Raw genomic sequence first — 15,077 nt, forward strand, 5'->3', positions numbered from 1 at the left:
ATGCCATTAGTCCGGTTCATGAACCAACATTTTTGGTCGAGAAGTGTTACTACCACATTGCCATTTTGAGAAAAATTGGAATTAAAGGGTGGTCATGTAATTTTCCAATTCCATCCTTCTCCGTCTCTAATACGATAACAAAAAAGAGAAAAAAAAAAAGAAGAATACTAATATGAGAAAGCGGCGGTCGTCAGTCAAGTCAGCAAATAATTTTGTTTAATCAATCTCCCCGACAAAAAAAATTAAGTTAAAAAAAAAAAAAACAAAACATTCCCAAATGCTCCCAAGGAAAATTCCCCGGCCATCGTCCGGTCTTATATTTTCCAGAAAAAATAATGCAAGAACAAGCCCTTTCAGTTTCCGCAACCCTACTCTCACTTCTGTGCAGTTCCTCCCACGCGCCAACGATAGCTCTCTCGAGGCTTGCACGTCGGATCGCGCGGAGCCACCTTCTCTCAGCGCGTGGCGCACTGACTCCGAGAAAAAACAGCAGTCAAAAGCTCACGCCAATTCTGAATTAAAAAAAAAAAAAGACAAAACGACTCGATCGCTCTAAAATAATTAAGCTTGAATAATTAATTAGGAAAAAAAAAATCCGCAGAAATTAATCAAGTATCAGGACCGAAAGCCTCTCTTCACTTGTCGTTTCATTCCCGATCCCCTCCTAAATCCCCGTCCTTTCCAGTTCCGTACACAAAAGTGCTGCTCTGCGAGTCGCCGGAGATGGCTCGTCGGTCGGTCGCTTCGCCGTCTTCCTCTCGCGTCCCGACCGGGCTCCTGCTCGTGCTGATCTCCTGCGTGTCCGCGTGCTGTTCTTCGCTCGATTCCGACCTGAACACGTTCACCGCCTCGAGCTTCAGCTATCCCGAGACTAGGCTCAGGCCTTACGACCTCCGTTACATAAGAGGTGCGTTTGCGTGTCTGCGACATGCGATTGATGGGAGTGATCTTTCGAGCTTCAGTGTGTTCGATTGTTCGATCGACGGCTTTTGCGGTTCGCGAGTGATCGTGATGGTTTTTTGTGCAAATTTTCGCTTTCCGTTGAAGAACTTTTTAAGCTTACGCGTCTCTCCCGCTTTATAGATAGGCAAGCTTACCTGCACACGTATCTTCACATGCTGAGCGTCTTCTGAAAATAAAAGATGAAAGTGAAGATTCATACGGTTGGACTATTGGTCGTAGATCCTGTAATCTTTCTGACTGCGTGATATTAACGTTATTCTTCAACTTTAGATCTTGCTTCTTCTTTTTTTCAATAGAGATGCTTGTCTTTTATTCTGTTGTATTCATTTGCATAGTCAATTTGAAAGTCTATATGGATGACAGAAAAAGATAAAAGCTGTGCCCACCTTAACCTGAAAACATCAAAGTATTTTCTGATTAGTCTTAATTCATCTCGTCATTTCCGAGCACTTTTTTGAATCAACAAACTGTCTGTATATAAGACAGACATGGGTATTTGGTTATTCAGACACCTCCATGTGTGATATTATATGTTACTTTTTTTTTTTTTTTTTGGGTGTTGAAGATGTAAATATTATATAGCAGATCCCCCAATATTATATGTTACTTCATAAGCGAGAACAGAAGTGTTGATCTCAAACACTTGCATTACCGTGTATTTAGTACTATATCCGGTGACTAGGGAGATCCTACGTTATTCAAGTTTGACTAACTGGTTAGGTTGCATCTTTTATGATGAGGAGACATGTTGCATCTTAAGAATGTCAGACCTCTCTTAAAAAATTGAGAGTTATGTTATAAATTGCTCTGTACTCTCTCCATTTTGGAGCACACGATCCTGGGGAAATTACTATGCTCTACCAAATGTTTCCCTTTGCTTATTCACTAAAGAGCCACTCTAAAGTCGGATCACCGTGCTTTCTTGCTTTGAGATGCTGAATCTGATGAAAAAGATGGCTCAGTTTTGGCCCCTTTTCTTTTGAGTTTGTCAAACGTGACTTTGAAATGTTGAAGAGAGATTGAATTAACTATTTATACTTGTTTTATGTAAGTATTTTTATTATTGTGTAATTGAATGTTTGCTTTCTGTAAAACATTTTATTAGATTTCTTTATGTTTTGTATTGTATCTTGTTTCAGTTGATTTACCTCCGTGGTTCTCCTCACTGTCCATCACGTTGGAATCAGATGTAGACCTTGTAAGTGTGCCAATCAAATTTGAGAAGCATGAGTATAGCAGTTAAATAAACTGGCTTGGTTTTCTTCTTTGAAGTTCGTTCCAATAATTCAAATCTCTGTGCCTGATTTATTTTGATTTATCAGTGTACAATCACTCGCACAAAGTCTCAAACTTAAAGAAAAGGCTATAAACTCTTTTTGATTCCCAACTATTAGTCTGTGTTCCCTTTTTCAAATTCCACTATTATATTTCAATCTCGTGATTCATAATTCTTCCTCTAAGGGCAGATTTTAGGGTGTCAGCTGCTTCGCCATATGTCAGAACATGCAATCCTCTTTCTTTCTTTTTCTTTTTCTTGTTTTTAACTACAGCTGTTTCTTACCTGACCTCGCTCCTGCGTGTATGTTATGAGCAGGGAATAGAGAGCATAGAACAAGTTCCCAAAGGCACTCTGCCCATGATATGCTTTAGAGAAGGCAGTCCTCCTCTTCCAGATGTCTCCAACACTTCAGTAAATGGATTAGGTAAATGCGAGCTTGACAGGTTGGGCGGAAAATGTCTTTTGAGCTATTTTAGATGCTCATCAATTAGATTTCATGAAACCTCGATTCTTTCATGCTAAGTTTCTTCTTACTAAGTTTTCGATTGTAACTGGTCTTTTCACATGCGTTATATAGGGTTAGACTCCCAATCCTGTTTCCTGTCATATTTGTTTCTCCTTTATTTTCCATATGGTTTATGCGTTTATGTTTCTTTTGTGGATTTGCTATGTTCTTCTTTTTGCAGTTTTGGGTTCATTATCGAATCAATCCATTGAATGGATACAAGGACTGCAGAATGTGGAGCAGTGCTATCCTATGCAGAAGAACATAACCATTAGGTTAACTAATGAGCAGGTTTATTACGTCTTCACATTGCATTTTTCATGTGAACTTGCAGTTTTCTGTTCAAATAAAAGAATAGCTGCATTTTGTTTTATGACAACTCTGTATTTGAGCCATAATCTGCACGTTTTCCAATATTTCATATTACATGCACATATGCATCTGTATACATGTGGTTTAAAATAGGTAACTGGTTTGCTATAGTCAGCAGAATCAACTCATCATGTTCTGTTCAGATATCCTCAGGTGTGTGGTACTTTGGTCTTTTCAACGGCATTGGACCTATGAGGACACAATCGAAGATGGTGACCCTCGATTCTTTTTTCTTTTTTCACCTGTCTCTTATATCATTTGTTATGGACACAATCAAAGATGGTACTTTGCATATGTTAGCATTTCTTCAGCTAGAAGTAGGTTTAGAAAGAAAATTTATAGACTTATTTTCCAATTAAAATATATTCGTATGAGAACACGATGCAAACTGAAATTCTAACTTGATAAAGATTAGATGATGAGATCGTGTTAATGACTGTAGAATCTTAGATGCCCATTGTTCTTTACAGAGGTGGTAGATGGTCAATGCTGTTGCTGTTGTTGATATTTCCTGTTCGCTTCCGACATAGTTATGTGTTAAGAGTACCGGAAAATCATTAGAGACTCTAATTTCTGCTGGAACAGTTGAACCTGTACCAGGTTCCATCGGGAATCTCATAGGGAGAGAAACATACTCAATGTAGTGGTGTTCCCTGGTAAAGTATAGACTTGTTATGTGAATGAGGACAAAAGAGTTTACCTTTATAAACATTTTTTAAACCCTTTATAGCCTTCCTGAAAGCAGCTTCCTTTCCTTATAAGAGATAGAAACAACCCCTCTCCCTGCCCCTACCCCCTCCCTCCAAGCAAAAGGAAAAATAAACAAATGAATAAACAAAGAAAAAGGGAAACAAGAAGGAAAAAAAAAAAAAAGAAACCCCAAAAGATTTTTAAAAAGTAAAACGGTAACATGTCTATTTGCGTAGCTTCTCTGATCTCCAGGAATGCGGAAATAGGTTTGTCTTCATGATTCCTCACATTAGCTCTTATTTTTTAGAACTTTCATGCCAATTTTCGATGATAATGATTATTGTCATTGTCAATCGATGATGTGCAACTGAACCTGGTACTGCAGATTGTCCGAGGACCAGCCTACTCATTCAGTGCCAATGTAAGTGTTGAAGGTTGTAAGGCCTCTGGAATGTGGGGCCAGAATTGCAACCAGACGGTTGACTCGCTTCCCTGTTCTCCTTTGGACAGCTCTAATATCATGGGAAGTCTCCCATATGTCAGTTACAACCAGACAAGGGGAAGTGTGCTGTCCTGCAAAAGTTCTTTTCAGACTTCTTGCTTTAGGAACAATGAAGTGAAAGTTTACACAGTGGACATAGTGGAAATGTCAGAAGAATTGTCCATCATTGCGAAAAATCTCAGCTTTAGCTCAGCATTGTCGAGTAACACAGGGAGTGTTGGTAATTTTAGTTTATTGTGTCTTGCACGGTATGGCGGAATAGCTTCAGCAGCACTCAATGATTATTCTGGTACTCTTGATGGAGAACCTTTTGTCATTCAGTTGCCCAGGGTTGGTCGTTGGTTCATAACGATTTTATCAGCTAATCTCTCGATAGATCAGGGTGGAATCAAGGTATCGAACATGACAGTATGTTATTCTTTGGAAGTGCAAATAGCTGAATGTTCTGTAGCCAAGGCTGGACCAAACTGTATGTGGGAGAAGTATGTGCTTCAGGTGAGGCTAATCTCTCTCTCTCTCTCTCTCTCTCTCTCTCTCTCAAAATAATCCAGTTGCTAATGGTTTACCATGTTCAATCAATGCCGGTTTATCTTGTTCATTCAATGCGATTGTCGATGAGCTTTTTCTTAGAATGATGTTGAGGATTTGAACATGATGGTATAAGCACAATCAATTTGCACTCACTGCTTATTGGTTGCACGAAAGGACATTAAATGGGTATTATGTCACTGATTTGGGTGAAAAGTACCAGGGACCTTAAATATTAAAAAAAGGCGATGCCGGTGTGATGTTAGTATCTTGAAAGAAAATTTAATAGTTTAACCAAGGACAACAGTAAGGCCTGCAATGTTATACGGAGCTGAATGTTGGCCAGCACGGAGGCAACATGAGCATAAAATGGGAGTATCGGAAATGAGGATGTTGAGGTGGATGTGTGGTCATACGAGGATGAGTAAGATAAGAAATGAAGACATTCGACGAAAAGTTGGAATAGTACCGGTGGCAGAAAAGATGAAAGAACATAGATTGAGATGGTTTGGGCATATTCTTCGAAGATCCCTAGATGCTCCGGTAAGAACGGAAGCTTGTTACCGAGAGCATGACACGAAAAAAGGAAGAGATCAGCCGAAACTTACCTGGGGGAAAGTAGTAAAACAAGATTTAATGGAGTGGGAAATAGATTGGTGTACGATTTGTTTTAGGACGTAGTGGAGGAAAGCTATTAGCATTGTGAAGGGGCATAATTCCTATGTTCCGGACTCTCCTTTTTAGTCCTTTTTCCTATAAATATTTATATATTTTTATTTTTATATAATTATTTCTTTTCCCTCAATCGGTCTTGCTTTTATTTTATTTATTTTTTAGTTCATCGATTGCCGACCCCAACTAGTTTGGGATAAAGGTGATGTTAATGTTGATGTTGACATTCTTTTGTGTCTGTTGATATGAACAATGTACTTGTCGGATAACCTATTGACGAGAAAAGAATGGTTGTCTGCAGACATTTCTGAGGATATCGGTGCCTTTCGAATCGTACTATTTGCCAGTCAGCGAGAAGATGTCTTCCAATTCGGCAAACTTCCTTCTTGAGCCCCTTATAAGCAACATCTCATCTGGTGAATTAAACAATACTTGGACGTACTTCCTTTTGGACGTCCCTCATGGTGCAGCTGGTGGAAACATTCATGTCCGACTATCATCAGATACGAAGATAAATTATGAGATATATGCTAGATTTGGTGGTTTACCATCTCTATATAGCTGGGATTACTATTATGCCAACAAGACAAGCAGCAGTGATGGTTCTATGTTTTTTAAGATGTATAATTCAAGTGAAGAAAAAATTGACTTCTATATCCTATATGCAAGGGAAGGAACTTGGAGTTTTGGACTGAGGCATGTCATAAGTAGCAGTTCCAAAGATCAGACTACCATGTCGCTTTCACTAGAAAGATGCCCAAGAAGATGTTCATCACATGGGGATTGCAAATCCGCTCTTGACGCTAGTGGATTGACAACTTACAGGTGTTGTTCTTTTCCTTATACTAATAGCTTTCGGGCTGTTACTAGTAATACTAAATTTGTTGACTCGGAGCACTTATATGGATTCTATGCCTCCTCACCTTGGTCATTGACATTTTCTTGGGCAGTTTCTGCTCCTGTGATCGAAATCACGGTGGTTTTGATTGTAGCATTGAAATTGTCTCACATCAAGGTACATCCTAAGAACAAGCGTTCTTAACTTTGGCTTCTGGTCTGTTGTATTCGTTCCAGCATCACAAGTTGATCTCTCTTTATCATGTATTTAAAACTTTGAGCAAACACAGGGCAGCTTAATACTTCAGAACAAGCATGTTTATTCAGTTTGAGTAAGTACAAAGCAGTATAGCTTATTTTTACTGGCCGAAAATGCAAAAGCATTAGAATGAAATTATCAAAGTGGTTACCATCTCAAATCAGATAAGAGGGACATCATCATTAGAAAACCTGATCGACGAGGTCACTAGTGAAGGTGTCCATTTGTGATTGATAGTGCTAGTTACACAGATCAAGCCAAGCACTCTTCAAGTTAAGAGTATCAATTTGTTCAAACACCAGGGTTAAGAACCTCAAGCATGAGTAGGTATAGCACTTCATTGCAAGAAATATCTTCGCAGTATATGCTGGCTGAACACCTCATTAGTCATTAGGTACCTCATACCGGTTTCTAATATGGAAATCCATTAATAAATAGAAATACTTTAGTCGTTTCATTTCCCACTTTTGTTGGTGCGACCACAGCCTTATAGTGAAACCCAGAAGTATTATTGTGACTGCGGTTGACAACTTCAAGCCTAAACCATGGTTTCATATTTTATATTAATGGATAGACGTAAGGTACATGAAAGTCGGTTATGGTTTCACCAGCTTTAATCAGTATGATTTGTTTTACTCTAGTTAGATTATGTAGAATGCCATGATGGATTGTTGCATTTAGAATATGATACATCATTTGCATCTGAATTTATGCTTTGTTTCATTTTATCATGTACTTGATCTTGTAATTTACTAGTTGATGAACCGATGTAGGACATGTTCTGCAATCTGTATTTCTGATTGCATCAAATGCTGCTGCTATTCTTCCTGCCTATTGGGCACTGCGGCAGAAGGTACTCAGTTGTATCTTATCAAGCCTATTTGGTTTCCTTTGGTAGCGAGTGGTTTTGGATGGACACGTATTCAACTATTACAAGATTGCTAGTACTTATGGCGGACATTGGATTTCTGAAGAGGTTTTGTCAGTCCTGCTCCTCTTACCTGATACTCCGATGGCAGAGTCTCTGCTTTTAGCAGCTTTGCTATAATAATTTTCTTATGTAGCTTTACCATACAGCTCTCTTAATTAGACTAAGCATTTGATTATTAGCTAAGAGAGGTGGTCAAATTTTAGACACAGAAAAAGTCGATTACATTGCTTCTAGAACAATGAATTAGATATAATGATGTGGGAGCCTTTCAAGCATTCTTGATTATTCCATTTTATATTGCAGGCTTTTGCAGAATGGGTTCTCTTCACATCAAGCGGAATTTCGAGTGGATTGTATCATGCCTGTGACGTTGGCACCTGGTGCGCATTATCCTTCAGTGTCTTGCAGGTACAACTTTCGTTTTGAAATTAGTTTAGCTTCGATGTTCTAAGGAACACATTCCTTTCTGTTTTCTAGTACTAAGTGTAGTATCTTTAAATTGCATCACTATATGAGGGAGGACTCTAGTATTTTGTCCCAACAAACCTTTAACTTGGATAAGCAAAATATACAATCTAAAGCTGAGAATACCTACATAATATCTGAACAAAAACTTACGATCAAGTTTCCTTCCTGTTCAAAATGGTTCTCTGAGTGTAGTTTTCTCCTCATAACAAACTTATGACTGCATCGTAGTCTAAAGTAATTGCCCCTGTGATTGTGACTAATCACTGAATTGGATTGGTTTCAGTTCATGGACTTTTGGCTCTCTTTCATGGCTGTTGTGAGCACTTTTGTGTACCTGACTACTATTAATGAAGTGCATAAAAGGACCATTCATACAGCCGTTGCTATCCTTACGGCACTCCTGGCTGTAACCAAAGCAACCCGGTATGCAAAGCTGTGTACTCATAGTTATTTCGAACTTATTCCAGAGTTACTTTATTTTGTCAACTGTGCAGGTCAGCGAATATTATGCTTGTGATGGCAATTGGAGCTTTGGGTCTTCTAGTTGGATGGTTAATAGAGTTATCCACAAAATATAGGTCGCTTTCATCTTCCTTTGGACTCTGTTTGAACATGCTTGACAGGTGAGCTTCAATATGGTTTCGATGTTCTCCACTATCAATGCAGGTGCTCATAGACATCCAGGTCTTAATTCGATAAAGACTACCAAAACGAAAAGTACTTCCCCATATATGGCATGGTAAGCAAACATGTTTTTTGTCAGCCAACAGAAAGAAGGATGATTTTTGTAGTTAACACCGGCTGTGTACAACAATGGTTGTGCAGATGGTGTTTATCAAGTGGGATATCTACGTCTTTCAATTAATGCAACTACCTATCATCTCCTGAATGCAGATGTCACTAGATAAGTTTGCTTGTGGAAATGAATGTTTCCACCGCCAGTGAATGGTATAGAGTCTATAAAATTCCAAATCAAAACTCCATAAATGAAAACTTGTCAACAAAAAACTCCTACTTGAATTTGTAGATCTTCACAAAAGATTTAAGTAGATTTTTCTATAGCTGCTAATATTTATCCCGGTAGAACTAGAGTCTGCAGTTATTCATGATTGCTGCCAAACAATTGTTTCAATCACCCTACTTTTCCTAGTCCAATCTAGCCATCATAAAAGAATTGCTTTCATGAACTGTTACCTTTTGTCGCTGTTGTCATTTGTGTCTGTCATATATCGTATCTAGTATTGATATTCACATTTCGAGAATTGAGTTTAAGATTTTGCTTGATGGAACATTTAGGCCTTTACCATTCTAAACCCATTTATGACCCATTTTGTGGATAGAACTGACCCATAAAACAATTCAGCACATTAAATATGGGTTGAGAAACGGGCCTATGACCCATTTTGACAGGTCTAGATGGAATCATCGCTATGCATTCCGTGGCCTAGGCCGTGAGACATGATCTTCGATTTGTTCTTTCAAATGCTAGAGTAGTTCATGTATTTTTCTCCTAAACCGATGGTAGTTGTTCATGACAGGTGGCAGTATATCAGGGAATGGCTGCGCAACCTAGTCAAGACATTTTTTAGGCGGTTCCGTTGGGGCTTCCTTATAGCAGGTTTTTTAGCATTGACCATGGCTGGAATAAGCTGGAAACTGGAAACCAGCGAAAGCTACTGGATTTGGCACAGGTATATGAAAGACCAAATCACTCTGCACCCCCCCCCCCTCCCTCTCTCTCTCTCTCTCTCTCTCTCTCTCTCTCTCTCTCTCTCTCATTTGCGTAATTCTATTGCAGTCTTTGGCATGTCACAATATACACATCGTCTTTCTTCTTCCTTTGCTCCAAAGCAAATCCGATAAATGTGGATGATCAAAGACCGCCGGATGGAAATTATGAATTAACCAGGCAGGATTCATTCTCCAGAGTAGAGTAGAGACGCCGAAAATAGAGTATAACAGGGTTAAAATGTTAAATTGTTTTGGAGTTGTCGCTGTGGGAAGTGAGTGAACAATCCAGCTTTAGAATGAGGGACTCTGAGTTGCGTCACACCATCGTACCGGCTTAGGACGACCTCTCTCCGAGCTCAAGCTTGGGAAGCTTCTGTAGGGTGACATAGTGGAGAGACTTGTTGCAGAAAGAAGATTGTAAATTATGGAGGGGATCAGGATGCTTGAGCGAAGACGGATTAGCTCATCCGCGGAGTTCCTTGTATAGCAATACAATTTAAGTGTTTCCTTTCTCCTGTAGTGTTCTTTCTTAGAAGCTGGACAGTATTTGTTTTTTTTTTATAACCAAGGTTTCCCACCTGCAATGGACTATTCTTCGGGGTGGTGAGAGTTTTTGCCAATACTATCGGGTAAGTCTCCCAAGACGTGGTAGCTGGGAGTCGAATTTGGGACCTCATCGGTTTAACTGTTTAAGGTCCGGACGTCTCACCAACTTGTCCGATGCCTCATTGGCTATTTATGTTGATTGTAGTAAAACAAATAAACGCAAAAAGGTTCTTGTGTTAGAAAAAAACCATTATTTACTTGAGTGAAAGCTCCCTTTTAGTGTTAGGTCTCTTTACTTACGACAAGCGAACATGTCAAGTTGTTCAAGCGTCCCTATTCTCATTGAGCTCGAATCGTCGGACTTTTCTTCTTCCTCATCTTTGTGGTCATATCAATTTTGTATATTGACGGTTCGTTTCTCCTCTTCCCTAACCGAAAAGGTAGTTAATACCTTCATGTGATGCTTTAAGCGGGCAAAATGGACCTGTACGCAATAATATGGCAATTTGTGCGCCTTGAAGAAATCTAGTGCTTGCATGGTACTGATTCTAATTTTTTTATTTTGCTTTTAAGAACAAAAAAAGGATGAGAATTATATTTGATAAAGTAAATTATTCTGATTCTGATTGTGTTTTCAAGGACAGTTTTGGAGCAAAAACAAGAACAAAAAAAAAGTTGGTTCTCAAAAAAAGAAGCACTTTTTGAGAATCACAAAACAGAGTGAAACTACACATTTCTCACTTTTCTTTTTTGATTCTCTCATCACTTTTTTCTTGACCTAAAACAGAACGAGGTCTTATTTTCAAATAAAAATATATAAAATAAAATAAAAATGAAAAAAATCATAATTTTTTTGTAGAAAATCCCTAAAAATAGAAGAAGCTTATATTAAGCTAGTTTGACATCATTTTTATAAATTTGGGCCTAGATTTCTTAGATTTTATAGATTTTGTTCTTTTTTAGGAAAATCTTTAACCCCTTTGAAATTAAGCTTGGACCATATTTCTCTAAGCCCTTAGGGATTTGTTAGGGTTTTATAATGTAATTTGTCCATGCTTGATTCCTTGATTTTATTGGTTGTGATTACCTAGGCTTAGGTACTTTAGATTTAGTATAGTTTTAGAAATTTTGAAAAAAAGACAAAAACAACCTACGTAAACACTTAGCATCGGCTTACCTCATTAATATAAATTAATCTTCAATTAAATCAAAATTTAAGATAAAATTTCACAAAGTAATTACGTAATTATTTGACTTAAATAACAAAAATTGAAAAGAGAAATTATTCTTGAGAATAAAAATTTTGTGCAGTTATCAAACGCGTAATTCTATAAAACTCATCTAGAGAACATAATTAGAAAAATTAATTTTAATCAGAATCAATTTTTCGGATCAAAATCGTTGTCCCCCAGTGGCCAAAATCTGCTGGTTATAGTCTATGAACCCTTCTTCCCTGAATAACAGCAACAGCAGCAATAACTCCCACGCAGCCACTACGTTGACAAAAATGTTCTTCTGACCCCAGAGATTGAAAAGGTCCTATTGAATAATTTTCGCAAGCAACCCTCTCTATAAAATCCTTTATTTACCCAATAAATCTCAATCAGGAGTCGTCAAAAGGCACCAACATACAAAAGGGAAAGAACTGCGGCGGAATTAAAAATGAAAAGCAAACTACAGTTCTCTATATAATAAGATGAAAATCGCAGAACGGCAAATATCGGGAGGAAACAAAGCACCCTCCATATGATACACAAGGCCTCTAAGAAGAGGTTGAACCAGGTTCCTTCAATGGCAAACCACCTCTTTAACCACGCAAAATAATTTTGTAGAAATCAAGAATGACTGGGTTCCAGCTGACCAATTACCTTCGTGCGACCAGTATCCATCGGTTCTTCAAAGCTTTTCCAATTCCGCATTTATCTGGCTTCGGCATTCGAGGGTATTGTAAAAACAGATGATTCCCTCCGGTTTGAGCAAAAACAGCTCTGAGCAACATGAATCGCAACAGAGAATGCGAAGACGATATGTGCCATTATTCTTCCCTCACTGAAGTACTCCTTTCAGAACGAGATGACGAACGGAAGTCGGGTGGCGAAAGTTCTCGGTAATCTTTGCGTATGCCCCACAGGATCTCTGCACATCTCCTCATGCTTGGCCTACTCCGCCTGTGCGGAGCCAGGCACTGCAAAGCCAGCTCGAGAATCTTTTCCAGGACAAAGTTAGTCGGATCAGTTCTTTCAAGCCTAGGGTCCAAGGTTGTTATGGCATCTCCCTCCGTGAATTTCTTCATGGCCTGCACTTGTCCAGATCCAAAGTCAGACCAGATCAACATGAAAGCTAGTCCTTTCATTTATCTAGTTTCTGTCTCAGTAAGATTTCACAAATCCCGAGAGGTAGTCTAGACATGGTCATGTGCTTTCTCATCTGTAGAAGATAACATCTTATCTTAGAGAGATTAAGGAAAGAGAAACACACCCATCGTGCAGTTATCCGTTCCATCAGTTCGCGTTTTGGTTCGATGGGACGCCTTCCGGTGATCAGCTCCACCAATAGCACTCCAAATGAGTATACATCACTCTTCTCCGTAAGCTGATAGGTTCTTAGGTACTCTGGATCTAAGTAGCCTGCTGTTCCTTTTACTTGAGTCGAAACATGAGTTTCACCAGAATCAGTGTCAGCTGCAAGTCTAGCAAAACCAAAGTCCGCTACCTTTGCTCGGAAGTTTTCAGTGAGGAGAATATTTGAGGACTTTATGTCCCTGTGGATTATCGGATGATCTGCATGAGAAACCAGAATCTGATTTATACAATTTCTGACAGACAGAAAGCAAGGCATGGGATTCAAACCAGACAGTTCATCCTCCCACATGGCACCGACCTGTATACACATGAAGGTAGGTTACGGCGTGAGCTACGTCGATAGCAATATCTAGCCTTGCAGCGACGTCAAGAATGCTACTGTGCATACCTGCATTAGTTCTCCAAACATAATTTGAGCATTCGAGCGGACTGTCGCATACTAAAAGCATCATCACATACAGAAACATCCTGGGAAGGAGATATACTCACAATCCAAATGTTCCCTCAGGGTTCCATTTGGAACGTACTCCACCACAACGATTCTTTCATCTTCATGCTCCAAGAATCCATAGAACTTGACCAAATTCAAATGTTCCACCCGTGCCAGCGTGCGAATTTCGCTTTGAAACTCCACACCCAAATGCTTATCATATACACTCTGCAGACAACAGAAATGAACATTCTCTTCTTCCCCTCAAAGCGCATAATTGATAATTTCTTGACCTGGTAAGAGAAAAAACCCGGAAACTAGACTCATCATAGTGAACATTGACGGACCTTTTTGGCGCGTTTCACAGCGACAACTGTTCCGTCTGCGAGTCTGCCCTTGTAGACTGTCCCAAAACCACCCTGCCCAATCTTGAATGAGGGGGAAAAATTCCTGGTGGCTGCATATATTTCTTCCATTGTGAATGTAACGCTTCCAGGCTCCCTATCTTGCATCGAATTGTAAGAACTCACATATATCCCGCGGGTTCTCTCGCTGCTGTTTCTGGATGCCTTTGATGCCACTGACAACAACAGCAGTGGAAATTCGCTTTAGTACAAATTACTAGGCCATGATCTCAGGACTATTCCCGTCGTTCCTCACAAAATCAAAGTCCATGCAATTCACTAGTCAGGCAAGAAATTTCAGTTTCTAGACAAAGACAAAGACAAATGAAAAAGAAAAAAGCCTGAGAAACAAAAACTGGAAGAAACTAAACTAGCAAGTAGGAAAAATCGAGTAACAGTTACACCGAGTCAGCACCAGATCATGTCAATAAAGCTCCGAGTAAAATGAAGCTACGGTGAATCATTTGAAGCAAAAAATATGGAAGTCGTGTCATCAGATTCAGAACAGTGCCTACGCGAATTGTCAATTAGATAGCGTCAAGCGTGCCTTCTTACACAAGGACGGCTATTTACAGAGTCAGCTGCATTTGACGAGCTCTCTCTCTCGACCATTTCATGTGCATAAGAATAGCTAGTCACCTGAGGGAGCTCTCAAGTCACCGGAGACTCCGTAGCTCTTGGAGGCATCAGGCTCCGGCGGCATGAAGCAACCGGAGAAGGCGTCGGCGATCGATCGGACCGCGACCGCGACGGGATTGTTGCCGGATCTCGACTTGCTGGAGACGGTGGAGGAGGCGGCGGAGTAGGTTGAGCTCGGGGAGAAAGCGAACCGGTCCGGCGTCGACCGTACATCGGCGTTTGGTGTCCGGCGACCGAACATCTCGTGTAGAGAGAGAGAGAGAGAGAGAGAGAGAGAGAGAGAGAGAGAGAGTGATGGCGCGTACAAGTTGAAGAAGAGAAGCTAAGACGCGCGAGAGAGACGACTCTGATGATGACTTTTCAAAGGTAAGTGAGCGCTAACTTGCGCCGTTGAACTTATGGTTCCTATTGAACTCGCATTTGTGCGCCTGGCGCGTTTGAATCTCTGCCTGTTTGTAGGTTTCATAATAATAATAATAATAATAATAATGAGAATTATTATTATTATTATTATTATTATTATTATTTCAATTTCACTATTTTCTGCTGCAAATTGGTTAATTTTTCGAACAATTAGGACCGATCGAACACGAGATTTCATAACAGAATCCCACCTATTATTTTTGTTCTCCGATAAAGCTAACAAGCCGCAAATCCTTAGTCACAGCAGCGCATGTTTTCTGCAAGCAGCTAGCTGCTTGTGAGGCACGTATATGTAATCAGCTTGTCTCGAAAGAAC

General features: G+C 39.6%; 2 protein-coding genes across 3 annotated transcripts; one reads left to right on the forward strand and one right to left on the reverse strand.

The window, feature by feature from the left end:
- The first annotated feature begins 603 nt into the window (after nt 1–603).
- LOC115753554 lies at nt 604–10,285 on the forward strand. Of its 2 annotated transcripts, XM_048276700.1 has the most exons (15): nt 604–907; nt 2,103–2,161; nt 2,558–2,666; nt 2,929–3,038; nt 3,263–3,314; nt 3,385–3,401; nt 4,195–4,806; nt 5,813–6,336; nt 6,462–6,526; nt 7,381–7,460; nt 7,842–7,946; nt 8,290–8,429; nt 8,501–8,629; nt 9,545–9,697; nt 9,805–10,285. In XM_048276700.1, exons 1-15 carry the CDS (start codon nt 724–726, stop codon nt 9,941–9,943), a joined length of 2,478 nt encoding a protein of 825 aa, XP_048132657.1. In that variant the 5' UTR covers nt 604–723; the 3' UTR covers nt 9,944–10,285. The 2 variants fall into 2 exon arrangements, with proteins under 2 accessions (XP_048132657.1, XP_030548064.2); XM_030692204.2 differs by lacking the exon at nt 3,385–3,401 and having other exon boundaries at nt 3,263–3,331.
- A 1,661-nt stretch (nt 10,286–11,946) lies between these two features.
- On the reverse strand, nt 11,947–14,676 carry LOC115753557 (calmodulin-binding receptor-like cytoplasmic kinase 2). Its single transcript, XM_030692206.2, has 6 exons — nt 14,339–14,676; nt 13,643–13,875; nt 13,355–13,523; nt 13,164–13,253; nt 12,762–13,063; nt 11,947–12,579 (listed from the first exon to the last, which is right to left on the reverse strand). The coding sequence occupies exons 1-6, from the start codon at nt 14,577–14,579 to the stop codon at nt 12,319–12,321; spliced, it is 1,296 nt and encodes a 431-aa protein (XP_030548066.1). The 5' UTR covers nt 14,580–14,676; the 3' UTR covers nt 11,947–12,318.
- Between the last annotated feature and the right edge of the window lie 401 nt (nt 14,677–15,077).

The sequence above is a fragment of the Rhodamnia argentea genome, chromosome 3 (genome assembly GCF_020921035.1).
Source record: "Rhodamnia argentea isolate NSW1041297 chromosome 3, ASM2092103v1, whole genome shotgun sequence".
Lineage (NCBI taxonomy): Eukaryota > Viridiplantae > Streptophyta > Magnoliopsida > Myrtales > Myrtaceae > Rhodamnia > Rhodamnia argentea.

Bases quoted from the DNA above. Each gene is read 5' to 3' on its own strand.
- LOC115753554 (XM_030692204.2), top strand. From the start codon at position 724: ATGGCTCGTCGGTCGGTCGCTTCGCCGTCTTCCTCTCGCGTCCCGACC. The intron at 3,332-4,194 runs GTGACCCTCGAT...CTGGTACTGCAG, and splicing joins TGAGGACACAATCGAAGATG to ATTGTCCGAGGACCAGCCTA. The intron at 9,698-9,804 runs GTATATGAAAGA...ATTCTATTGCAG, and splicing joins AGCTACTGGATTTGGCACAG to TCTTTGGCATGTCACAATAT.
- LOC115753557 (XM_030692206.2), bottom strand. From the start codon at position 14,579: ATGTTCGGTCGCCGGACACCAAACGCCGATGTACGGTCGACGCCGGAC. The intron at 13,524-13,642 runs GTCCGTCAATGT...TGTTGTCTGCAG, and splicing joins CTGTGAAACGCGCCAAAAAG to AGTGTATATGATAAGCATTT. The intron at 13,254-13,354 runs GTGAGTATATCT...GAACTAATGCAG, and splicing joins CCTGAGGGAACATTTGGATT to GTATGCACAGTAGCATTCTT.